General features: G+C 34.1%; 1 protein-coding gene across 3 annotated transcripts in view; it reads left to right on the top strand.

Moving 5' to 3' along the window:
- Positions 1-27,165, top strand: part of LOC143246145 (uncharacterized) — a 55,718-nt gene that overhangs the window by 1,807 nt on the left and 26,746 nt on the right. The window contains exons 1-2 of one of the 3 annotated variants that reach the window (XM_076492359.1): positions 719-910; positions 12,806-13,009. In XM_076492359.1, coding sequence (XP_076348474.1) covers positions 839-910; positions 12,806-13,009 — 276 coding nt within the window. In that variant the 5' untranslated portion in view covers positions 719-838. Of the gene's footprint in view, positions 1-718; positions 911-11,488; positions 11,725-12,805; positions 13,010-27,165 lie in introns of those variants that run through there. The other 2 variants (XM_076492360.1, XM_076492361.1) reach the window with 2 other exon arrangements.

Raw genomic sequence — 27,165 nt, 5'->3', positions numbered from 1 at the left:
CATGCTCGTCCTTTCAGCCGTGGGGGCGTTATAAAGTGAAGGTTAATTCCACTCTTCATTGGTAAAAGAGTAGCCCAAGAGTTGACAGTGGGTGGTGATGACTATCTGCTTTCCCTTTTGTCTTACACTGCTAAATTAGGGACAGCTATTGCAGATAACCCTCGAGTAGCTTTGCGCGAAATTAAAAACAAACCAAACTTTCACTTTTATTACACGCCCACAGCTGAAATTGCGGAGCGTATTCAGTGGCATCACGTTTCGAACCTTGTACAGTTGGTTCAAACAGGTCCCTAAGCAAAGTTATTTCTCTAACATAAACCAAAGCCTTCAAGATCTTTAACACTCCTACGAAAAGTGGGGCCTATTGCCATTTAATTTAAATACAAATTTATTAGCCTAATATTAATAACCTTTCAAGTTGCTCTTGGACCTATTAGGCCCCACTTTTCGTAGGAGTGTTAAGCTGCATTCTCAGAAAAGGATAGAAAGATAATGTAAGTAGTAGATTCTACGAACGTCGAATATAAAGCAAATAAAGTATTTGTTGTTGTTTTATGAATAACGTTTGTAAAAAGAATAAAAAAACACCTTAACCCTAAGAGGATAAATTTGGTGACATATTAGTTGTCGTGTATATCACTCGCACATTGTTTGTGTTGACGCCGGTTGCAGTGTTTCGTTTCCATGGGAACATTCATCTGAGCGTGCGCTTTATTACGTACCCATCAATGTTTCTTGCAAAACTGCTGGTGATAAAAGACGTTAGGTTTATTCTATAAGATTGACACCACGATCAGAGATGTTTCAAGAACGTTAAGTAAGTATCTTTTCATTAAAGATGCTTCGCTTTTTAGGCCGCTGTAGAATTTTGCCTTCCAGTGAAGTTGGTCATGATAAGATGCAGGACGAGGTAAGACAGCAGATGTTTGTTTTCATATCGTTCATTATGAATTGATAGAGTTTGACTTATGCCACGAGACATTTAAAAATCGCGTGTTTAATTTCTCTCTAAAATATATATTCTTAACGTGTAGAATATGAGTAGATACAAGTTAATCTGAGGAATATAATATTAAAAGTCTGAACTTACAGAAAATTATTCAAAGTTAGGCCAAAGCGCGTAATCAACTTATGCTCGAGTTTACCTTCATTCTAGCTGTACAGGTCTTTCGAACGTTCCTACATTCTACGTAGTCGAGCAGATACACCTGAATCAAGTATGTTACTTGCTTAAGATAATCCTTCTATCTGAAGGCTCGGCATCGCCAGGTAATTAGAACGCTTGACTCGTAATCTGAGGGTCGCGGGTTCGAATTCCCGTCACACCAAATATGCTCGCCCTTTCAGCCGTGGGGCGTTACTATGTAACGGTCAATCCCATTATTCGTTGGTAAAAGAGTAGTCCAAGAGTTGGCGGCGGGCGGTGAGAGATAGCTGCCTTCCCTCTAGTCTTACACTGTTAAATTAGGTATGGATAGTCTAGATAGCCCTTGTGTAGCATGGCTGCAGAATTTCCCAAACGCTTTTATAACCCCTTTTTGCCTGCAACCAAACTAAACACTTATTTTACCCACGTCTTGTAGTTGTATGGGGTCTATCATTTGTTTAAAACTACAGGTTCGACTCGTAATCCGAGGGTCGCATGTTCGAATCCCGGTCGCACCAAATATTCTCGCTCTTTCAGCCGTGAGGGCGTTATAATGTGACGGTCAATCCGCTATTCGTTGGTAAAAGATAGCCCACGAGTTGGCGGTGGGTGGTAATGACTAGCTGCCTTCCCTCTATTCTTACACTGCTAAATTAGGGACGGCTAGCACAGACAGCCCTCGAGTAGCTTTGTGCAAAATTCAAAACAAACAAACAAAACTCCAGGTCATATTATACTTATTCTGACTTAAAAGTTACACCAGACTTATGACCAACTGTTTGGTGGTTATTGCGCTGTAAATCAAATTATTCATGTTTTACGCCCTATTTCCCTAAATGTATCCCCCTCTCAGTCAGATCAGTGATAAGCTTACGGTATTACAAAGCCAAGATCCAGAGTTCGATTCTTCGAGAAGGACGAACGGAGATGGCCCATTTTCTGGCTTTTGAACTGAGAAAACAAAAAGCTTACGAAGAAAAAAAGTTCCGTATTCTGGAGCCATCAGCGCGCGAAAATACATACAGTCACGTTCCACTATTCGATGAAAATAAGAGTAACCCATGAACTGGCAGTGGGCGCTGTGCCCCAACGTACTTTCTTACGGTCTATTGATAGTTCAAATTAAGAACAGATATGTACAGAAAATCCTTTGTGTACCGTTGTGCAAAAATTCTAAAAACAAACAAACTGTATTTATAAAGGAAATAAAAGACATAATGGAATTTGTCCATTAAACTGTTTTAATAGAGTACAGAAAAAAGAAGAAAACTGATCACATAGGTATCGAATCCGAATATTAGCGTGATAAGCTTACTGGCATAACCTCTGAATCCCTTGAGGCATAAAAATTGGAAAAAAAATTGATAATTTAATATTGTATTTAAATTAAAACATAACCAAATCAGGTTAGTGATTCTCATTTCTGCTGGTAGTTTTAATTATGGCTTACAATAATAAAATAAAATAAGTATTATTTTTATTTTTATTTCACTTACCTTCGTTCGAAAAGCTAATAATTATGGATCAATTGGCTCACTCCTTGGTTAGCGCATTTTGTATAATTACATATATCCTCTCACACTTTCCATTACACAGTAACTATAAAACTAATACACATGTGGGATTTTCAGGTGAAACCAATTTTCCGACACGTATCAGATAACTGGTTCCACATTTTTTCACCTGACATCTCTTAGCAGAAATTTGCTAAAGAATGATTGAATTCAATAGATAAACTGTTGTTGTTTTGTTTTTAATCCAGTCAGTAATGCCACCTCGTGAAGATCATTGTTGTCTCACATCGCTGATCGGCTGTTAGATGTAGTCAACTTCAAATTCGGTCATTGAAGATATTATAATTTCAATCTTTTATAACCTGGATGCCATATATTATTGCAATTCCCCCTCTGGCAGATTAGACGTTATCTACTATAGAGAACAAAGAAACAAAGCGACTGGAACAAGGCAATTTAAATGACTTTCTGGAACAAGTGTTGTCTTTATTATAGCCAGGTAGCTAAATAACCAAAAAACAGTAAACATTTTCTGGCTTTTGAACTGAGAAAACAAAAAGCTTACGAAGAAAAAAAAGTTCCGTATTATCAGCTCCAAAAGGCTCGGCATCGCCAGGTAATTAGAACGCTTGACTCGTAATCTGAGGGTCGCCGGTTCGAATCCCCGTCACATCAAACATTTTCACCCTTTCAGCCGTGGGGGCGTTAAAGTGATGGTCAATCCCACTATTCGTTGGTAAAAGAGTAACCCCAAGAGTTGGCGGTGGGTGGTAATGACTAGCTGCCTTCCCTCTATTCTTACACTGCTAAATTAAAGACGGCTAGCGCAGATAGCCCTCGTGTAGCTTTGCTTGAAGGTAAAAAACAAACAAAAACAGGCTGTGTCAGTTCACCCCAGAGAAGGTGCTACTCTTCATCTGTACCCTACTGGTACAGAGTTACAACGCTAAAACCAGGGGTTCACTTCCTCTCGGTGGACTCAGCAGATAGCTCGATTTGGCTTTGCTATAAGAAAAAAAGTGTTTCTCTAGTTCGCTAGGAGGCAACCAGTGCTTTAACAGATGGCCTTCCTCCTGGGTTTTAAAGTGCTGATACTTCCTCCATCTGGCAGCTTGACCTTGATACTGGCACTTTAAAACCTCTATATCCTGAAGTATGATGCTCTGTCATATTGCTTAGGATGCAGAGGTCAACAACAAATTCTAAGTCCAGACCAGTTAAGAGTCTGCTCAACTTTTGACATCGAAGCACTCGCGTTGACACCAAAGTTTCTTGTGGTTGTGTCCACTACTGATTTGAAAGTGTTTGCTAGTGTACCTCTTCAAATACTTTAGCTTCAAGAAGGTTTTATATGACCAAAGAATGTAGTAGTCCCATTGGATGTGCAGACATATTGAGTGATTCTGGTTTCATTGAGACGGGTTAACCTCATGGGACATAATCACTGGTTGAATAGTATTAATATACAGGACCCTCCATCAGTGGCTTGGTGGTAATTGACTTGTTTGCAGTTGGTTATGGTGGTTCCACGGGGCTTTAGGGTCATTCCATTAGTGGTTAATGCAAGAATAACGAAAAATACCAACTATATATTAGGATTGAAATGCAGGGTCAGTCGAATTTTCCACAATTCTTTGTTCAATTTACCTTTGGAACAGAATGCTGAAAACTATTCTTCTGATCAAGTGACATTCCTTAAGGATCTTGTGTGTACTCGTGTGTATATTGCATGTGGAACATTTATTTTCATCTATGATTTTTCCACTTTTCACACTTCATTGGGTCTCATGCTTGACATTGTCATGACAGCATCTCACAGTTACACTGTAACTCAACCACATTCTTTTCCATATTCTTTGGTAGTTATGCAAACAGAAACTGGATTCATTAGGAAGAAAATGAAGTCAAGACTGAAGACTCTACAGAGGTAAAAACCATGTAGGTGCTGATATAAAGTGTCTGTTCTTCGAAGTGCATTGATACCAATGTCTCAAAGGCTAAAAGCAATTACAAAGCAACACCACATAGATGTTCCTCTTTGCTTCCGCCTCTTCACTTAGAGTCTGTACGTCATACATTTCAGCTACACTTTATACAGAAATAACGTAAAGGAAAGATTAATAAAAGTGTGTATTTCTCAAAACATTCAATCATAGCCAAATAAAACATGAGGTACATCAAGCTTACCTTTCATATAATACAAGCTATTGTTTGTGAATTTCACTTTTGGCACATGGTTCCTCTACTCGGAATGCCAATTTGATGCAAGTGAATTATTATTTGCTAATGCTGATGAAACAACACGTTAAATTGTGTTATTGTGCGAGCATAGCATGAGTCTGGTTATTTTTCTCATCACTTCCATTAAAAATCACTGCCTGTTAAATATTTCAAACTTGAACCGTTTTCTCTCCAACGTCAATGAAAATATTAGATAAACTGTATACTCAAATAATGTTTCATAGATGAATAACCATATTTAACTTCATACCTAAAGGAGTTAATAGCTAGATCCAATACTTGTTTTCAAATGTTTCTTAAATGAAGCATTTCCAATAAATGATTAATTTGTGTTATGAAACACTTGTGAATGACTTTATGTAAATTTCGAAACCGTGTGCAACATCGTACGTATATATTTATTCATAAACGTATATTGATATATAAGTATATTTTAACATTACACATTGTTAACTACATTTGTAGACAGAGAGCCAGAACATTGGTAACATATGTAGATTACAGCTGTTAGAAATGTCTGAGTAGTTATGTGGTTATAACGTGCTGCCATTTGGGAACCGTTTTATTCAAAATATTTTGTCAACCTTAGTAGAAGTAAGTCAAACACAGACTTTGCATATAAAATTATTCCAGTCAGGTTTAAAATCAATAAACACTCGGAGCAACTAATAATTCACAGTAAAATATATTTAATGTCCTAGATGACTATTAACATTAGTGGTTGATACAATCAAGAGGTTATATTTCCAGATGAAAGTCAATCCATTTATTTCACTCGACCTAAAACGTACATACAAGAAAAGTCAATAAAATTATTTCTTTCACTTTGACTCATGGCAACTAATTTATACACTTGGTGCAGTGAGTATTACATGTTGCTCCATGGATAGGATGAATGGTTCTTACAAATTTCCGAGGACCATTTTGTTGTAAAATATTGCTTAAAAATCCAGAAATTAGGATTGCAACATTTTCTGTTATGCAAACTGCGATATTCTACACCTACTGACCCCAGCTATCCCAGCTGAGTGGTAATTAGACAGTTATCCTTCAATATCCGGCAGTTATCTTACAGTTGAATTCTATTTGATATTTCAGAATGTAAGGTTTGCAACGTCCCTTCAGTCCTTCAACAAACTGCCCTAACTTTGATAATACTCAAGTAGCTGTCAATCAGTGTAGCACATTAATTATATAGCAAATATTTAGTAGCTTGAAAAACAATAAACACTACTTTTTTACAATCAGTGACTGACCATTAGTAACCAACTGGAGGTCACAAAACCTCATACCTAGACTGTAGAGTGAATATTATCATTTGATAGCTTAGAAAACATGGAATGTCACTTCCTTCCAGTTATTAATTCTTCAGCCAGGTGATTATTCTAGTCTTTAGTCTGACAGTTAATCTTCACCAAAGTGATCAGAATGCTGACACTAATTCCTTAACAGACTATTAGAGTTATTCAGTATTTCTTATTCAGATGTTTCCTCATCTTATTTGACTGGCATAGTCAGGAAAATACTTTCATTACTTCCACATGATAGAATATCATAAATAGTTACCTTTGAGGCAAGATGCAGAATGTTTAGTTTCAAACCTTCACAAGCTTACTACCTTGCTTACAAGAGGTGTGTAAGAGGAAGACACAAAATGGTAAAGATTACCAACATAAAGCACAAAACGGAAGTCTAAGATGTGAACTCTATCAATTTCAATGAAGAGCTAATGTGATCCAACACTGAAATTGAGCTGTTCAGGCAAAAGGTGTGATTTTAAACCTGTTATTCATTGAGTAAAGAATAATATAATTCATTGTGCGTACGAGAGTGCTTGTTGTGTCAGAAATGGAAAGATACCAGTGGACAGAAATAACGACTACAACTGGCGCTTCTGTGGTCTCTATCATGAAACACTTGATCATCTCTACGATAGCTAGACACTTTAGAAAGTAAAAGAATTCTTCGAGCGAGTACAGACTGGGCATATGTATAGATTTGGTGCAAACTTTTATAAGGTATACTGTGAGCAAGAGGATCCACAAAAACAGCTACAATAGTGTTAAGTTGGAGCACTACTCAAGAGAGTTGTTGTTGATGTACCTTTTCCTTTATCATAAAATAACAGTGGGAATGAATTCATTATGATTATAATGGACTATTTCATCAAATGGTGAAAAGCCTGTAATGCCTCTGACCAGGAGCAGAAGTTGTAGAAAGGAAACTCGTCAGTGAGTTCGTTTCAAGATCTGAAGTGTCTGTGGAACTTCTCTCAGATCGGGGGACAGAGTATTGAATAAACTTTTTTTTTCATAAATGTGTCAGCTTCTAAAATAAAAAAAAAACCAGAACAATAGCTCTTTATCCATCTTGCCTATGAGGAAGTATATATAATACCTCAACTGGATGCCCCAGTTTCGTGAGTACCTAGGGCAAGAGGAACTTAATGATTACTTTGACTGATTTTCTACAGGTTCGCCAACTTAAGTCACCAGATTTACAATATTAAAATCAAGAGTACAATTCAGCTCAGTGGATAGAGTGTACATAGCCTATATTGTAGCTTTGCACTGACAGCAACTTTGTTAATCCTAAGTGCTCAATATGCAAGAAATTTATGCCAGCTTCTATATATAAGATAACGAAATAGGATGTGCATGGTATGTCTGCATACTACAAAATAAAGAGACTGAGATAAAATCAAACAGACAAACAGTACATGGTGTAAGTTTGTCCAAAGACCTCGTATGCTTAAGGTGACCTACTTCGTATCTCAAGTTTACTACTTACAAAGCCTCCTATTAATTGTTTGTTTGTTTTTGAATTTCGCGCAAAGCTACTCGAGCGTTATCTGCGCTATCCGTTCCTAACTTAGCAGTGTAAAACTAGATGGAAGGCAGCTAGTTATCACCACCCACCGCCAACTCTTGGGCTACTCTTTTACCAACGAATAATGGGATTGACCGTCACATTATAACGCCCCCATGGCTGAAATGGAGAGCATGTTTAGTGTTACAGGGATTCGAACCCGCGACCCTCAGATTACGAGTCGAATGCCTTAACCACCTGGTTATGCCGAGCCCAGGCTTAAGTGGACTTTTGATAAGCGAACAGAATAATGTTTGTGGTATAACTACGATTATATGGTGTATGGAATTACTGTATATACGTTTAATTTGTTCCGAATACATATTGTATACAAGCACTTGAAACTCTGCATTCAGTATAAGAAGGTATACATCAAGTATTATCACATATTAGCTTACGTGTTTTTATTTTATTAAAGTTTATAAAAAAAAATATAAATATTAGTATGTTTGTTAATCATAATTTTCGTTTGTAGTGAAACACGAAAACAGACAAAGGGCTATTTGTGCTGTGCAAATCACGGGTATCGAATCCAGCTTTTTAGCGTCATAATTATCATAAGATGATAATTACTTCACATATGCTTTAATTTCAAAATCTTACGATTTTATTTAAAACCAAAGCAGCTTTCAGAATCAAAGTTTTTGGTTTCTTTATCTTTGAATTTCGCGCAAAGCTACACGAGGACTATCTGCGTTAGCCGTCCCTAATTTATCAGTGTGAGACTAGAGGGAAGGCAACAAGTCATCACCACCAACCGCCAACTCTTGGGCTATTTTTAAACCAACGAATAGTGGGATTGACCGTCACATTATAACGCCCCCACGGCTGAAAGAGCGAACATGTTTGGTATGACGGGGATTCGAACCCGGAAGCGTTTGGTGCATGCATGGTGCAACGCTACCTTTTTAAAAAGAAAGAGGTAACACATAGGATATTTTATTTACGTTTGCAAACGCTAGTTCTTTCACTCTGCTTGCGACCATGAAGTATCAATGATGTTAGGGTGCTTTTAAAATACAACAATAAGGAAGGTTGTTGTGAACAACATGTGTATGTGCTAATAACACATGTTTTACAATGTTAAAGTTGAATTATCATGTTATATATATATTGTTATATACCTGCGTGACAAAATTGAGTAGATGGTATAAACATTTGCAAAAAGTAATGTTTAGTTAACGATTTAATAGCTTCAGTTTCCGTATAAAGTAACGAGCGTATTGCACACACTTACACATATATATACACATACATAACATAAACACACTCACGCATATGTAGAAGCTTAAACAATAGCCTACTTGAGCTCAGCCAGGAGCAGAAAACTACTTTCCATCAAATTTTCCGCTCCCTGTTACACCAAACATGCTCTCCCCTTCAGCCGTGGGGGCATTATAATGTGTTGGTCAATCCCACTATTTGTTGATAAAAGAGTAGCCCAAGAGTTGGCGGTGGGTAACGATGAGTAGCTGCCTTCCCTCTCGTCTTACACTGCTAAGTTAGCGCAGGTGGCCCTCTTGTAGCTTTGCTCGAAATTCAAAACAAGTAAACAAACATTCCAATCTGAGCGCCCGATTATTACGCGTTTTCAGATGAGAATCGTTGGTTGGTTGGTCATTAAACTGCTTACGTCACATGTTAACATGAATAAGAAAAAAATCAAATTGCCTCTCTCTCGTTGCTAATGTTTACAAAGAAATGTTTAATAAACTCGATACACTAAATTTCAGTGTCTTTTACCACTGATATAATGCTTTCGAAGGTTCGTGTATATTTGTGTTTTTATAACAAAGCCACATCGGGCTATCTGCTGAGTTTCAAAGGTTTGTGACTAAGTAGTTTTGTAAATTCTGTTTTTCTTCTGAACTCAGTGAATTAAAATTATAGCTACGAATGAAACCGTAGAGGGACAAATTTCATGTTTGTTAGACTTAAACGAGAAAACATTTTTATGTATTCATGTAGCAAAAGAAAGATTTTACGACTTAATTTGTACAAATTTTGGAATTCAGGTTTAGTTTCCATAGAAATTAGTAAATCTATCGTTTGGCGAACCATCAATTGTGAAGTGTCTGTTATACCTAGATCAAACACCAAAACAGGTTAGAAAATATTTGTTTAAAAGATAGCAAAGTTCAGAACAGGTTCACTCACAAGTTACACGAGCTTACAGCGTCTCTTCAGCGTTTCTTCAGATTTGTTGACAGAAGTAATGTGATAAGGTTGGCAGCTGTATTTAAATTACGATGAAAGAACTTTTGGAAAAATAATATCATTTTTACTTTTTCTTGTTTCTGGACAGAAAGTGTTATTTTCCAATTGCTTATGCCTAAAGTAAATGGAAAAGACGCATTCTTCTCTTCAAACTTTGCTTTTGTGACCTGGGTAATGAAATTTTCAAATTTGCCCATTTTCCAGAAGATTCCAGGTAGATTCAGTGCTGAGTAGCTGATAGAGAATTTTATTGAACTTTCAAGAATTTTCAAGAACTTTCTAGAATGTTGTAGAATGTACAAGAAATTTCAAGAATAAGTATCCGTCTCTTCCCCTGGCTCATTCGATGCACCTCAAAGAGGAATACAACAGCATCAAGACCTTGCTAGAAGCCTTGAACTGTGATGAGTATGGCTGGGAGGTTATTGAAAACTTCAAAATGGTGGCATTTCTGATGGGTCTTCAAGTAGGCTTTACCAAGTTTCCTTGTTATCTTTGCCTTTGGGACAGCAGGGACACCGCAGCGCATTACAACAGGAAGCACTGGCCACAATTGACGGAATTCTCTGTGGGGAAACTCAATGTCAAGTGTGAGCCACTAGTGGACCTCCAGAAGGTGTTGTTCCCACTATTGCACATTAAATTGGGTCTTATGAAAAAATTTGCCACAGTTCTTGATAAGGAGTCTGCAGCCTTCAAGTACCTTCGAGACTTCTTCTCGAAGCTGTCTGAAGCAAAGGTCAAAGCTGGTGTCTTCGTTGGACTACAAATAAAGATCCTGGAGTGCACAGAAATCCTCAAGAAGTTCAGCAGGAAGGAAAAAAAAAGCTTGGGGCAGCTTTGTCGCAATAATTCGAAAATTCTTGGGAAATCACAAAGCCGAAAATTATGTGGAACTCGTTGAGGCTCTGGTGAGAACTACGGTAAAATGGGTTGCAGGATATCTCTGAAAGTCCAAATACTTGACTCTCATCTTGATAAATTCAAGGAGAACATGGGAGCATACTCAGAGGAGCAAGGCGAGCGCTTCCACTAAGATATACTGGACTTTGAACGCTGCTACCAAGGAGCGTATAAGGAAAACATGATCAGAGACTATATTTGGGGGCTGAGACGTAAAAGTGATTTAAATTACAATCGCAAATCTCGAAAAACTACCCACATATAAACATTTTTGTATAACTTTAGTATAAATACATGTAAATCTTGATTCATATGTTGTTTTATTCAGACCTTACGTAAGTGAAAATGTGCAAATTTGTTCGTTATTACATAGAAAATAGGTTAATTTCTAAATTTCATTATCCATGTCACAAAAGCAAAGTTTGAAGGAAATAATGGTCATTTTCTGTACTTTTACAACACAAGCAGTTAAGAAATAACACATACTATTCAGGAACAAGATTTGTGTTACATCGTGTTATTGAATGCTTATTTTTAGTTTTTAATAATATTTTATAGAGTGTTATTAGAAATTTCCAAAAACTATAACATATTCAAGTGTTTTTTATTACTTTTTCATAATTTGTGTAAATAAATGTTAACAGGTGTAACTTTTTAAGAAGACCGTAAAGGGTAGTTGAATAATCCAGGCTTCTCTGTAATTAAAACTTAAAACAACGGCTTGTAGAATAACAAAATTGTAACACCAGTAGCAATGCCATGATCATTGTACATGCGTGAATTGTGTAGTCCTATCTGACTTCCAAGTACATGGCAAACACTTTATTTATTCAGGTCTATAATTGTTCATATCTTTAAAAAAATCTAGAATTAGAACGTTAGAACTAGAACATAATATTACATTAATTGACATATTAGCAGTCTTGTATTAATAGTTTTTTAATTGTATTTAATCTCGCTTTCCCATTACTGTATCACTTTTAATTTATATAACTTCTAAGTGTAACTACGTTGTATCAAATTCATTTTACAGCTGTTAACAATAACATTGAATTATCCACTTGTTAGTACATTAAGTCAAATTAGTAGTAAGTATCCTTGGGCATTCAAGATATAAAAAAAACACAAACGTACTGTACAGTCATTCTTGGAATTGACAGCCCATTTTCAAAGTCAGATAACAACTAAGAATTTATTTAGTGTATTCTTTCTGTGCAGATGTTAATTTGTGTTTTAAATATATAATTAGCCTTAGATGTGCTTACTGATAAATGCTACTTGTAAATAACTGTGTTAATGTTGTTTTCATCATTTAGAGAATTAAAAAACAATTACAATTTGGGTAGTTTTTTGCTAAGATGTTGTTTTTATTTTGAAAGGTTAGGGTACACATTTTATTTTAGCTCCAGACTAACCTGTAATTTTCTATATGAATTATGAAACAAAGCAGAAAGAGCTAAAATTTAAATTGTTTGCATGGACCCGAAATAACATTCATCAATTTTTATAAATTGTTTAAAGTTTAACATTAAATGCTGTTAATATTTAAAAGCCACTTTAGTAAAATTGATTCACACTAAAGCATTTGTTTTAGTTTTCTTTCAAATGTTTATGCATAAAAGTAAAATAATGTTTATGTGTAAAAAGTAAAAAAGTAAAGTAATGTTTATGTGTAAAAGTAAAGTAATGTTTATATGTAAAAGTAAAATAATGTTTATGTGTAAAAGTAATGTTTATATGTAAAAGTAAAGTAATGTTTATATGTAAAAGAAGTGTACATGTCTGATGTTTTTTTATTTAAAAAATAGTTTTCAAGATCTGGGGGTTAATCGGTACTTTTGGAGACATTAAAAATTTTACATAGTTTTGCATTTGACAGGTTCCATGTATTGACAGTATTTTAAATTCTTTGTAGTTAGATGAAATACTAGATGAAGCTACAGGTAAACCAGTTCAGGAACTTGGTTCAGATTCAAAACAAGCTGATGAAGAGTCTTCAGCTTCACATCGACAGAAGAGTAGTGTGTCAAGACATGGCAGGAGGGAGGTTCCAGCACCTCGTTATATTGCAGGAAAGGGGACAGTTTCCTTCTGGAAGAATTTTGAGTATGAACAACAGGTATTTAAAGTTTCACATCTTAATGATTAAGATGTTTTAATAGGAATCTATTAAGTTACCAGGTTGAAACTTGTAATGAATTTCAGGGTTAGGTGAGCTATTGTCCCACTTATCCCTTTAACTCAGTTTTTCATCTTTCACTCGCATGTTTTTCATCAGATATCTATAAATATCTGTTGTCATAGAACTAACTTTTATTTATAATCATCCAGGATTGATCTCAAATATTTGAAGGTATTTCTTAATCAGTAATTTGTGTGATGTTACGTAATGGTATCTTTACTAGCTTTATATAGTTTTCACTAAGATATGTAAATAATGATTTTAACTGTACGTGTATGTTACAGCTTCTACTGATTAGACATTTCACTCAGTACCAATGGTTTTCAGACCTGCTGTGTAAAAAGACACAATTCATTTCATTGTGTAAATATTATAAATCTTTATTTCTCATAAAGTTTGGACAAAAATAGTGTTTCATCTCAGGTTTTGTTGTCATAAACCAGTGCTCTTGGTTAGCCCTAATGCTAAGTGGAAAACCTTCTTGGTAGTGGGATGTAAAATTACAACAAATACATTTGCAATGCTGTTATGTGCCCTTATTGGAAACCTTAATCAGGTAAGTAAAGTCACAGAGATGATCAGTTTTACTTTAGTGATCAAGAGGTTCGGCTTAGCCATTATACAGAACAAGACAAGATTTTTATTTTCAGTTTTATGACAATCTGATTATACTACCACATCCATCAGGTTTTCTGATCTACAGCTGCTTAAACAAATCCTTTTCTAGTGCATGTGAATGATATTGTAAAGACAATGTTATGTTACTCAACTATTAAACTTGCTGTTTGGTTCATAATAACAAAATTAATTTTGTAAACAATTTTCAGAAGTGAAAATTGAGGCTTTTGGAGGGATGATAAACAAAAGCTTGTGATTGCTTTTAAGTTTGACTGTTTGACTAACTGAATTTACGATGCTGAGAATTAAAATGTACAGAAAATATATTTCTGGTGTCTTAAATTTGTATTACACTGGGGAACACTCATTTTGTTGCATTTAAAAAAAGACCTTTTTTAAATCATCACAAGAGATGATTCAGTTTGTTACTGTTACATGACTACTACTACTACTACTCTTTATTGACAAGAGATGGTTCAGTTTGTTACTGTTACATGACTACTACTACTATTTATTCACAAGAGATGATTCAGTTTGTTACTGTTACATGACTACTACTACTACTACTACTACTTATTCACAAGAGATGGTGCAGTTTGTTACTGTTACATGACTACTACTACTATTTATTCACAAGAGATGATTCAGTTTGTTACTGTTACATGACTACTACTACTACTCTTTATTGACAAGAGATGGTTCAGTTTGTTACTGTTACATGACTACTACTACTATTTATTCACAAGAGATGATTCAGTTTGTTACTGTTACATGACTACTACTACTACTACTACTTATTCACAAGAGATGGTTCAGTTTGTTACTGTTACATGACTACTACTACTACTTATTCACAAGAGATGGTTCAGTTTGTTACTGTTACATGACTACTACTACTATTTATTCACAAGAGATGATTCAGTTTGTTACTGTTACATGACTACTACTACTACTACTTATTCACAAGTGATGGTTCAGTTTGTTACTGTTACATGACTACTACTACTACTACTACTTATTCACAAGAGATGGTTCAGTTTGTTACTGTTACATTACTACTACTACTACTACTACTTATTCACAAGAGATGGTTCAGTTTGTTACTGTTACATTACTACTACTACTACTACTACTTATTCACAAGAGATGGTTCAGTTTGTTACTGTTACATTACTACTACTACTACTACTACTTATTCACAAGAGATGGTTCAGTTTGTTACTGTTACATGACTACTACTACTATTTATTCACAAGAGATGATTCAGTTTGTTACTGTTACATGACTACTACTACTACTACTACTTATTCACAAGAGATGGTTCAGTTGGTTACTGTTACATTACTACTACTACTATTTATTCATAAGAGATGGTTCAGTTGGTTACTGTTACATTACTTCTACTACTATTTTTTCACAAGAGATGGTTCAGTTGGTTACTGTTACATTACTACTACTACTATTTATTCACAAGAGATGATTCAGTTTGTTACTGTTACATGACTACTACTTATTCACAAGAGATGGTTCAGTTTGTTACTGTTACATTACTACTACTACTACTTATTCACAAGAGATGGTTCAGTTTGTTACTGTTACATTACTACTACTACTACTTATTCACAAGAGATGGTTCAGTTTGTTACTGTTACATTACTACTACTACTATTTATTCACAAGAGATGATTCAGTTTGTTACTGTTACATGACTACTACTACTACTTATTCACAAGAGATGGTTCAGTTTGTTACTGTTACATTACTACTACTACTACATATTCACAAGAGATGGTTCAGTTTGTTACTGTTACATGACTACTACTACTATTTATTCACAAGAGATGATTCAGTTTGTTACTGTTACATGACAACTACTACTACTACTACTTATTCACAAGAGATGGTTCAGTTTGTCACTGTTACATGACTACTACTACTACTACTACTTATTCACAAGAGACAGTTCAGTTTGTTACTGTTACGTTACTACTACTACTATTTATTCACAAGAGATGATTCAGTTTGTTACTATTACATGACTACTACTACTACTACTACTTATTCACAAGAGATGGTTCAGTTTGTTACTGTTACATTACTACTACTACTATTTATTCACAAGAGATGATTCAGTTTGTTACTATTACATGACTACTACTACTACTACTACTTATTCACAAGAGATGATTCAGTTTGTTACTGTTACATGACTACTACTACTACTACTTATTCTCAAGAGATGGTTCAGTTTGTTACTGTTACATTACTACTACAACTACTTATTCACAAGAGATGGTTCAGTTTGTTACTGTTACATGACTACTACTACTATTTATTCACAAGAGATGATTCAGTTTGTTACTGTTACATTACTACTACTACTACTACTACTACTACTTATTTACAAGAGATGGTTCAGTTTGTTACTGTTACATGACTACTACTACTATTTATTCACAAGAGATGATTCAGTTTGTTACTGTTACATGACTACTACTACTACTACTACTACTTATTCACAAGGGATGGTTCAGTTTGTTACTGTTACATGACTACTACTACTATTTATTCACAAGAGATGGTTCAGTTTGTTACTGTTACATGACTACTACTACTATTTATTCACAAGAGATGGTTCAGTTTGTTACTGTTACATGACTACTACTACTATTTATCCAGAAGAGATGGTTCAGTTTGTTACTGTTACATGACTACTACTACTATTTATTCACAAGAGATGGTTCAGTTTGTTACTGTTACATGACTACTACTACTATTTATTCACAAGAGATGGTTCAGTTTGTTACATGATTACTATGACTACTGCTATTTATTTACAAGAGATGGTTCAGTTTGTTACTGTTACATGACTACTAGTAGTATTTGTTCGCAAGAGGTGGTTCAGTTTGTTACTGTTACATGACTACTACTACTATTTATTCACAAGAGATGATTCAGTTTGTTACTGTTACATGACTACTACTACTACTACTACTACTTATTGACAAGAGATGGTTCAGTTTGTTACTGTTACATGACTACTACTACTACTACTACTTATTCACAAGAGATGGTTCAGTTTGTTACTGTTACATTACTACTACTACTACTTATTCACAAGAGATGGTTCAGTTTGTTACTGTTACATGACTACTACTACTATTTATTCACAAGAGATGATTCAGTTTGTTACTGTTACATGACTACTACTACTACTACTACTTATTCACAAGAGGTGGTTCAGTTTGTTACTGTTACATTACTACTACTACTACTACTACTACTACTACTACTACTACTACAACTTATTCACAAGAGATGGTTCAGTTTGTTACTGTTACATTACTACTACTACTACTTATTCACAAGAGATGGTTCAGTTTGTTATTGTTACATGACTACTACTACTACCACTACTCTTTTTTCACAAGAGATGGTTCAGTTTGTTACTGTTACATGACTACTACTACTATTTATTCACAAGAGATGGTTCAGTTTGTTACTGTTACATGACTACTACTACTATTTATTCACAAGAGATGGTTCAGTTTGTGACTGTTACATGACTACTACTACTATTTATCCAGAAGAGATGGTTCAGTTTGTTACTGTTACATGACTACTACTACTATTTATTCACAAGAGATGATTCAGTTTGTTACTGTTACATGACTACTACTACTACTTATTCACAAGAGATGGTTCAGTTTGTTACTGTTACATTACTACTACTACTACTTATTCACAAGAGACAGTTCAGTTTGTTACTGTTACATTACTACTACTACTATTTATTCACAAGAGATGATTCAGTTTGTTACTGTTACATGACTACTACTACTACTTATTCACAAGAGATGGTTCAGTTTGTTACTGTTACATTACTACTACTACTACATATTCACAAGAGATGGTTCAGTTTGTTACTGTTACATGACTACTACTACTATTTATTCACAAGAGATGATTCAGTTTGTTACTGTTACATGACAACTACTACTACTACTACTTATTCACAAGAGATGGTTCAGTTTGTCACTGTTACATGACTACTACTACTACTACTACTTATTCACAAGAGACAGTTCAGTTTGTTACTGTTACATGACTACTACTACTTATTCTCAAGAGATGGTTCAGTTTGTTACTGTTACATTACTACTACAACTACTTATTCACAAGAGATGGTTCAGTTTGTTACTGTTACATGACTACTACTACTACTACTACTTATTCTCAAGAGATGGTTCAGTTTGTTACTGTTACATTACTACTACAACTACTTATTCACAAGAGATGGTTCAGTTTGTTACTGTTACATGACTACTACTACTATTTATTCACAAGAGATGATTCAGTTTGTTACTGTTACATTACTACTACTACTACTACTACTACTACTTATTCACAAGAGATGGTTCAGTTTGTTACTGTTACATGACTACTACTACTATTTATTCACAAGAGATGATTCAGTTTGTTACTGTTACATGACTACTACTACTACTACTACTTATTCACAAGAGATGGTTCAGTTTGTTACTGTTACATGACTACTACTACTATTTATTCACAAGAGATGGTTCAGTTTGTTACTGTTACATGACTACTACTACTATTTATTCACAAGAGATGGTTCAGTTTGTTACTGTTACATGACTACTACTACTATTTATCCAGAAGAGATGGTTCAGTTTGTTACTGTTACATGACTACTACTACTATTTATTCACAAGAGATGGTTCAGTTTGTTACTGTTACATGACTACTACTACTATTTATTCACAAGAGATGGTTCAGTTTGTTACTGTTACATGACTACTAGTAGTATTTGTTCGCAAGAGGTGGTTCAGTTTGTTACTGTTACATGACTACTACTACTATTTATTCACAAGAGATGATTCAGTTTGTTACTGTTACATGACTACTACTACTACTACTACTACTTATTGACAAGAGATGGTTCAGTTTGTTACGGTTACATGACTACTACTACTACTACTACTTATTCACAAGAGATGGTTCAGTTTGTTACTGTTACATTACTACTACTACTACTTATTCACAAGAGATGGTTCAGTTTGTTACTGTTACATGACTACTACTACTATTTATTCACAAGAGATGATTCAGTTTGTTACTGTTACATGACTACTACTACTACTACTACTTATTCACAAGAGGTGGTTCAGTTTGTTACTGTTACATTACTACTACTACTACTACTACTACTACTACTACTACTACTACTACTACTTATTCACAAGAGATGGTTCAGTTTGTTACTGTTACATTACTACTACTACTACTACTTATTCACAAGAGATGGTTCAGTTTGTTATTGTTACATGACTACTACTACTACCACTACTCTTTTTTCACAAGAGATGGTTCAGTTTGTTACTGTTACATGACTACTACTACTATTTATTCGCAAGAGATGGTTCAGTTTGTTACTGTTACATGACTACTACTACTATTTATTCACAAGAGATGGTTCAGTTTGTTACTGTTACATGACTACTACTACTATTTATCCAGAAGAGATGGTTCAGTTTGTTACTGTTACATGACTACTACTACTATTTATTCACAAGAGATGATTCAGTTTGTTACTGTTACATGACTACTATGATTACTCTTTATCTACAAGAGATGATTCAGTTTGTTACTGTTACATGACTACTATGATTACTCTTTATTCACAAGAGATGGTTCAGTTTGTTACTGTTACATGACTACTATCACTACTACTTATTCACAAGAGATGGTTCAGTTTGTTACTGTTACATTACTACTACTACTACTTATTCACAAGAGACAGTTCAGTTTGTTACTGTTACATTACTACTACTACTATTTATTCACAAGAGATGATTCAGTTTGTTACTGTTACATGACTACTACTACTACTTATTCACAAGAGATGGTTCAGTTTGTTACTGTTACATGACAACTACTACTACTACTACTTATTCACAAGAGATGGTTCAGTTTGTTACTGTTACATGACTACTACTACTACTACTACTTATTCACAAGAGACAGTTCAGTTTGTTACTGTTACGTTACTACTACTACTATTTATTCACAAGAGATGATTCAGTTTGTTACTATTACATGACTACTACTACTACTGCTACTTATTCACAAGAGACAGTTCAGTTTGTTACTGTTACATTACTACTACTACTATTTATTCACAAGAGATGATTCAGTTTGTTACTATTACATGACTACTACTACTACTACTACTTATTCACAAGAGATGATTCAGTTTGTTACTGTTACATGACTACTACTACTACTACTTATTCACAAGAGATGGTTCAGTTTGTTACTGTTACATTACTACTACAACTACTTATTCACAAGAGATGGTTCAGTTTGTTACTGTTACATGACTACTACTACTATTTATTCACAAGAGATGATTCAGTTTGTTACTGTTACATTACTACTACTACTACTACTACTACTACTTATTCACAAGAGATGGTTCAGTTTGTTACTGTTACATGACTACTACTACTATTTATTCACAAGAGATGATTCAGTTTGTTACTGTTACATGACTACTACTACTACTACTTATTCACAAGGGATGGTTCAGTTTGTTACTGTTACATGACTACTACTACTATTTATTCACAAGAGATGGTTCAGTTTGTTACTGTTACATGACTACTACTACTATTTATTCACAAGAGATGGTTCAGTTTGTTACTGTTACATGACTACTACTACTATTTATCCAGAAGAGATGGTTCAGTTTGTTACTGTTACATGACTACTACTACTATTTATTCACAAGAGATGGTTCAGTTTGTTACTGTTACATGACTACTACTACTATTTATTCACAAGAGATGGTTCAGTTTGTTACATGACTACTATGACTACTGCTATTTATTCACAAGAGATGGTTCAGTTTGTTACTGTTACATGACTACTAGTAGTATTTGTTCGCAAGAGGTGGTTCAGTTTGTTACTGTTACATGACTACTACTACTATTTATTCACAAGAGATGATTCAGTTTGTTACTGTTACATGACTACTACTACTACTACTACTTATTGACAAGAGATGGTTCAGTTTGTTACTGTTACATGACTACTACTACTACTACTACTTATTCACAAGAGATGGTTCAGTTTGTTACTGTTACATTACTACTACTACTACTTATTCACAAGAGATGGTTCAGTTTGTTACTGTTACATGACTACTACTACTATTTATTCACAAGAGATGATTCAGTTTGTTACTGTTACATGACTACTACTACTACTACTACTTATTCACAAGAGGTGGTTCAGTTTGTTACTGTTACATTACTACTACTACTACTACTTATTCACAAGAGATGGTTCAGTTTGTTACTGTTACATTACTACTACTACTACTACTTATTCACAAGAGATGGTTCAGTTTGTTACTGTTACATGACTACTACTACTACCACTACTCTTTTTTCACAAGAGATGGTTCAGTTTGTTACTGTTACATGACTACTACTACTACTTATTCACAAGAGATGGTTCAGTTTGTTACTGTTACATGACTACTACTACTATTTATTCACAAGAGATGGTTCAGTTTGTGACTGTTACATGACTACTACTACTATTTATCCAGAAGAGATGGTTCAGTTTGTTACTGTTACATGACTACTACTACTATTTATTCACAAGAGATGATTCAGTTTGTTACTGTTACATGACTACTATGATTACTCTTTATCTACAAGAGATGATTCAGTTTGTTACTGTTACATGACTACTATGATTACTCTTTATTCACAAGAGATGGTTCAGTTTGTTACTGTTACATGACTACTATCACTACTCTTTATTCACAAGAGATGGTTCAGTTTGTTACTGTTACATGACTACTATCACTACTCTTTATTCACAAGAGATGGTTCAGTTTGTTACTGTTACATGACTACTATGATTACTCTTTATTCACAAGAGATGGTTCAGTTTGTTACTGTTACATGACTACTATCACTACTCTTTATTCACAAGAGATGGTTCAGTTTGTTACTGTTACATGACTACTATCACTACTCTTTATTCACAAGAGATGGTTCAGTTTGTTACTGTTACATGACTACTATCACTACTCTTTATTCACAAGAGATGGTTCAGTTTGTTACTGTTACATGACTACTATCACTACTCTTTATTCACAAGAGATGGTTCAGTTTGTTACTGTTACATGACTACTATCACTACTCTTTATTCACAAGAGATGGTTCAGTTTGTTATTGTTACATGACTACTACTACTACTACTACTATTTATTCACAAGAGATGGTTCAGTTTGTTACTGTTACATGACTACTATGACTACTCTTTATTCACAAGAGATGGTTCAGTTTGTTACTGTTACATGACTACTATGACTACTCTTTATTCACAAGAGATGGTTCAGTTTGTTATTGTTACATGAATACTACTGCTATTATTTATTCACAAGAGATGGCTCAGTTTGTTATTGTTACATGAATACTACTGCTATTATTTATTCACAAGAGATGGTTCAGTTTGTTACTGTTGCATGACTACACTACTACTACTACTACTTATTCACAAGAGATGGTTCAGTTTGTTGCTGTTACATGACTACTACTACTTATTCACAAGAGATGGTTCAGTTTGTTACTGTTACATGACTACTACTACTATTTATCTACAAGAGATGGTTCAGTTTGTTATTGTTACATGAATACTACTGCTATTATTTATTCACAAGAGATGGCTCAGTTTGTTATTGTTACATGAATACTACTGCTATTATTTATTCACAAGAGATGATTCAGTTTGTTACTGTTACATGACTACTACTACTACTACTACTTATTCACAAGAGATGGTTCAGTTTGTTACTGTTACATGACTACTACTACTACTTATTCACAAGAGATGGTTCAGTTTGTTACTGTTACATGACTACTACTACTACTACTACTTATTCACAAGAGATGGTTCAGTTTGTTACTGTTACATTACTACTACAACTATTTATTCACAAGAGATGATTCAGTTTGTTACTGTTACATGACTACTACTACTACTTATTCACAAGAGATGGTTCAGTTTGTTACTGTTACATGACTACAACTTCTACTACTACTTATTCACAAGAGATGATTCAGTTTGTTACTGTTACATGACTACTACTACTACTACTACTTATTCACAAGAGATGGTTCAGTTTGTTACTGTTTCATGACTACTACTACTACTACTTATTCACAAGAGATGGTTCAGTTTGTTACTGTTACATGACTACTACTACTACTACTACTTATTCACAAGAGATGGTTCAGTTTGTTACTGTTACATGACTACTACTACTATTTATTCACAAGAGATGATTCAGTTTGTTACTGTTACATGACTACTACTACTACTACTACTTATTCACAAGAGATGGTTCAGTTTGTTACTGTTACATTACTACTACTACTACTACTACTTATTCACAAGAGATGGTTCAGTTTGTTACTGTTACATTACTACTACTACTACTACTACTACTTATTCACAAGAGATGGTTCAGTTTGTTACTGTTACATGACTACTACTACTATTTATTCACAAGAGATGATTCAGTTTGTTACTGTTACATGACTACTACTACTACTACTACTTATTCACAAGAGATGGTTCAGTTGGTTATTGTTACATTACTACTACTACTATTTATTCATAAGAGATGGTTCAGTTGGTTACTGTTACATTACTTCTACTACTATTTTTTCACAAGAGATGGTTCAGTTGGTTACTGTTACATTACTACTACTACTATTTTTTCACAAGAGATGATTCAGTTTGTTACTGTTACATGACTACTACTACTACTACTACTTATTCACAAGAGATGGTTCAGTTTGTTACTGTTACATTACTACTACTACTACTTATTCACAAGAGACAGTTCAGTTTGTTACTGTTACATGACTACTACTACTACTACTACTTATTCACAAGAGATGGTTCAGTTTGTTACTGTTACATTACTACTACTACTATTTATTCACAAGAGATGGTTCAGTTTGTTACTGTTACATGACTACTACTACTATTTATCCAGAAGAGATGGTTCAGTTTGTTACTGTTACATGACTACTACTACTATTTATTCACAAGAGATGATTCAGTTTGTTACTGTTACATGACTACTACTACTATTTCTTCACAAGAGATGATTCAGTTTGTTACTGTTACATGACTACTATGATTACTCTTTATCTACAAGAGATGGTTCAGTTTGTTACTGTTACATGACTACTATCACTACTCTTTATTCACAAGAGATGGTTCAGTTTGTTATTGTTACATGACTACTACTACTACTACTACTACTATTTATTCACAAGAGATGGTTCAGTTTGTTACTGTTACATGACTACTATGACTACTCTTTATTCACAAGAGATGGTTCAGTTTGTTACTGTCACATGACTACTATGACTACTCTTTATTCGCAAGAGATGGCTCAGTTTGTTATTGTTACATGAATACTACTGCTATTATTTATTCACAAGAGATGGTTCAGTTTGTTACTGTTGCATGACTACACTACTACTACTACTACTTATTCACAACAGATGGTTCAGTTTGTTGCTGTTACATGACTACTACTACTTATTCACAAGAGATGGTTCAGTTTGTTACTGTTACATGACTACTACTGCTATTTATCCACAAGAGATGGTTCAGTTTGTTATTGTTACATGAATACTACTGCTATTATTTATTCACAAGAGATGGCTCAGTTTGTTATTGTTACATGAATACTACTGCTATTATTTATTCACAAGAGATGATTCAGTTTGTTACTGTTACATGACTACTACTACTACTACTACTTATTCAAAAGAGATGGTTCAGTTTGTTACTGTTACATGACTACTACTACTACTTATTCACAAGAGATGGTTCAGTTTGTTACTGTTACATTACTACTACAACTACTTATTCACAAGAGATGGTTCAGTTTGTTACTGTTACATGACTACTACTTCTACTACTACTTATTCACAAGAGATGATTCAGTTTGTTACTGTTACATGACTACTACTACTACTTATTCACAAGAGATGGTTCAGTTTGTTACTGTTTCATGACTACTACTACTACTACTTATTCACAAGAGATGGTTCAGTTTGTTACTGTTACATGACTACTACTACTACTACTTTATTCACAAGAGATGGTTCAGTTTGTTACTGTTACATGACTACTACTACTATTTATTCACAAGAGATGGTTCAGTTTGTTACTGTTACATGACTACTACTACTACTACTTATTCACAAGAGATGGTTCAGTTTGTTACTGTTACATGACTACTACTACTACTACTACTTATTCACAAGAGATGGTTCAGTTTGTTACTGTTACATTACTACTACTACTACTACTACTTATTCACAAGAGATGGTTCAGTTTGTTACTGTTACATTACTACTACTACTACTACTACTACTTATTCACAAGAGATGGTTCAGTTTGTTACTGTTACATGACTACTACTACTATTTATTCACAAGAGATGATTCAGTTTGTTACTGTTACATGACTACTACTACTACTACTACTTATTCACAAGAGATGGTTCAGTTGGTTACTGTTACATTACTACTACTACTATTTATTCATAAGAGATGGTTCAGTTGGTTACTGTTACATTACTTCTACTACTATTTTTTCACAAGAGATGGTTTAGTTGGTTACTGTTACATGACTACTACTACTATTTATCCACAAGAGATGGTTCAGTTTGTTATTGTTACATGAATACTACTGCTATTGTTTATTCACAAGAGATGGCTCAGTTTGTTATTGTTACATGAATACTACTGCTATTATTTATTCACAAGAGATGATTCAGTTTGTTACTGTTACATGACTACTACTACTACTACTACTTATTCAAAAGAGATGGTTCAGTTTGTTACTGTTACATGACTACTACTACTACTTATTCAGAAGAGATGGTTCAGTTTGTTACTGTTACATTACTACTACAACTACTTATTCACAAGAGATGGTTCAGTTTGTTACTGTTACATGACTACAACTTCTACTACTACTTATTCACAAGAGATGATTCAGTTTGTTACTGTTACATGACTACTACTACTACTTATTCACAAGAGATGGTTCAGTTTGTTACTGTTTCATGACTACTACTACTACTACTTATTCACAAGAGATGGTTCAGTTTGTTACTGTTACATGACTACTACTACTACTACTACTTATTCACAAGAGATGGTTCAGTTTGTTACTGTTACATGACTACTACTACTATTTATTCACAAGAGATGATTCAGTTAGTTACTGTTACATGACTACTACTACTACTACTTATTCACAAGAGATGGTTCAGTTTGTTACTGTTACATGACTACTACTACTACTACTACTTATTCACAAGAGATGGTTCAGTTTGTTACTGTTACATTACTACTACTACTACTACTACTTATTCACAAGAGATGGTTCAGTTTGTTACTGTTACATTACTACTACTACTACTACTACTTATTCACAAGAGATGGTTCAGTTTGTTACTGTTACATGACTACTACTACTATTTATTCACAAGAGATGGTTCAGTTTGTTACTGTTACATGACTACTACTACTACTACTACTTATTCACAAGAGATGGTTCAGTTTGTTACTGTTACATTACTACTACTACTATTTATTCACAAGAGATGGTTCAGTTTGTTACTGTTACATTACTTCTACTACTATTTTTTCAGAAGAGATGGTTCAGTTTGTTACTGTTACATTACTACTACTACTATTTATTCACAAGAGATGATTCAGTTTGTTACTGTTACATGACTACTACTACTACTACTACTTATTCACAAGAGATGGTTCAGTTTGTTACTGTTACATTACTACTACTACTACTACTTATTCACAAGAGATGGTTCAGTTTGTTACTGTTACATTACTACTACTACTATTTATTCACAAGAGATGGTTCAGTTTGTTACTGTTACATTACTACTACTACTATTTATTCACAAGAGATGATTCAGTTTGTTACTGTTACATGACTACTACTACTACTACTACTTATTCACAAGAGATGGTTCAGTTTGTTACTGTTACATGACTACTACTACTATTTATTCACAAGAGATGGTTCAGTTTGTTACTGTTACATGACTACTACTACTATTTATTCAGAAGAGATGGTTCAGTTTGTTACTGTTACATGACTACTACTACTATTTATTCACAAGAGATGGTTCAGTTTGTTACTGTTACATGACTACTACTACTACTACTTATTCACAAGAGATGGTTCAGTTTGTTACTGTTACATTACTACTACTACTATTTATTCACACAAGAGATGGTTCAGTTTGTTACTGTTACATGACTACTACTACTACTACTACTTATTCACAAGAGATGGTTCAGTTTGTTACT

Source organism: Tachypleus tridentatus, chromosome 3 (genome assembly GCF_004210375.1).
Source record: "Tachypleus tridentatus isolate NWPU-2018 chromosome 3, ASM421037v1, whole genome shotgun sequence".
Classification (NCBI taxonomy): Eukaryota; Metazoa; Arthropoda; class Merostomata; order Xiphosura; family Limulidae; genus Tachypleus; species Tachypleus tridentatus.
Note: the sequence above shows the minus strand (reverse complement) of the source record. Positions and strands in the feature narration are given on the sequence as shown.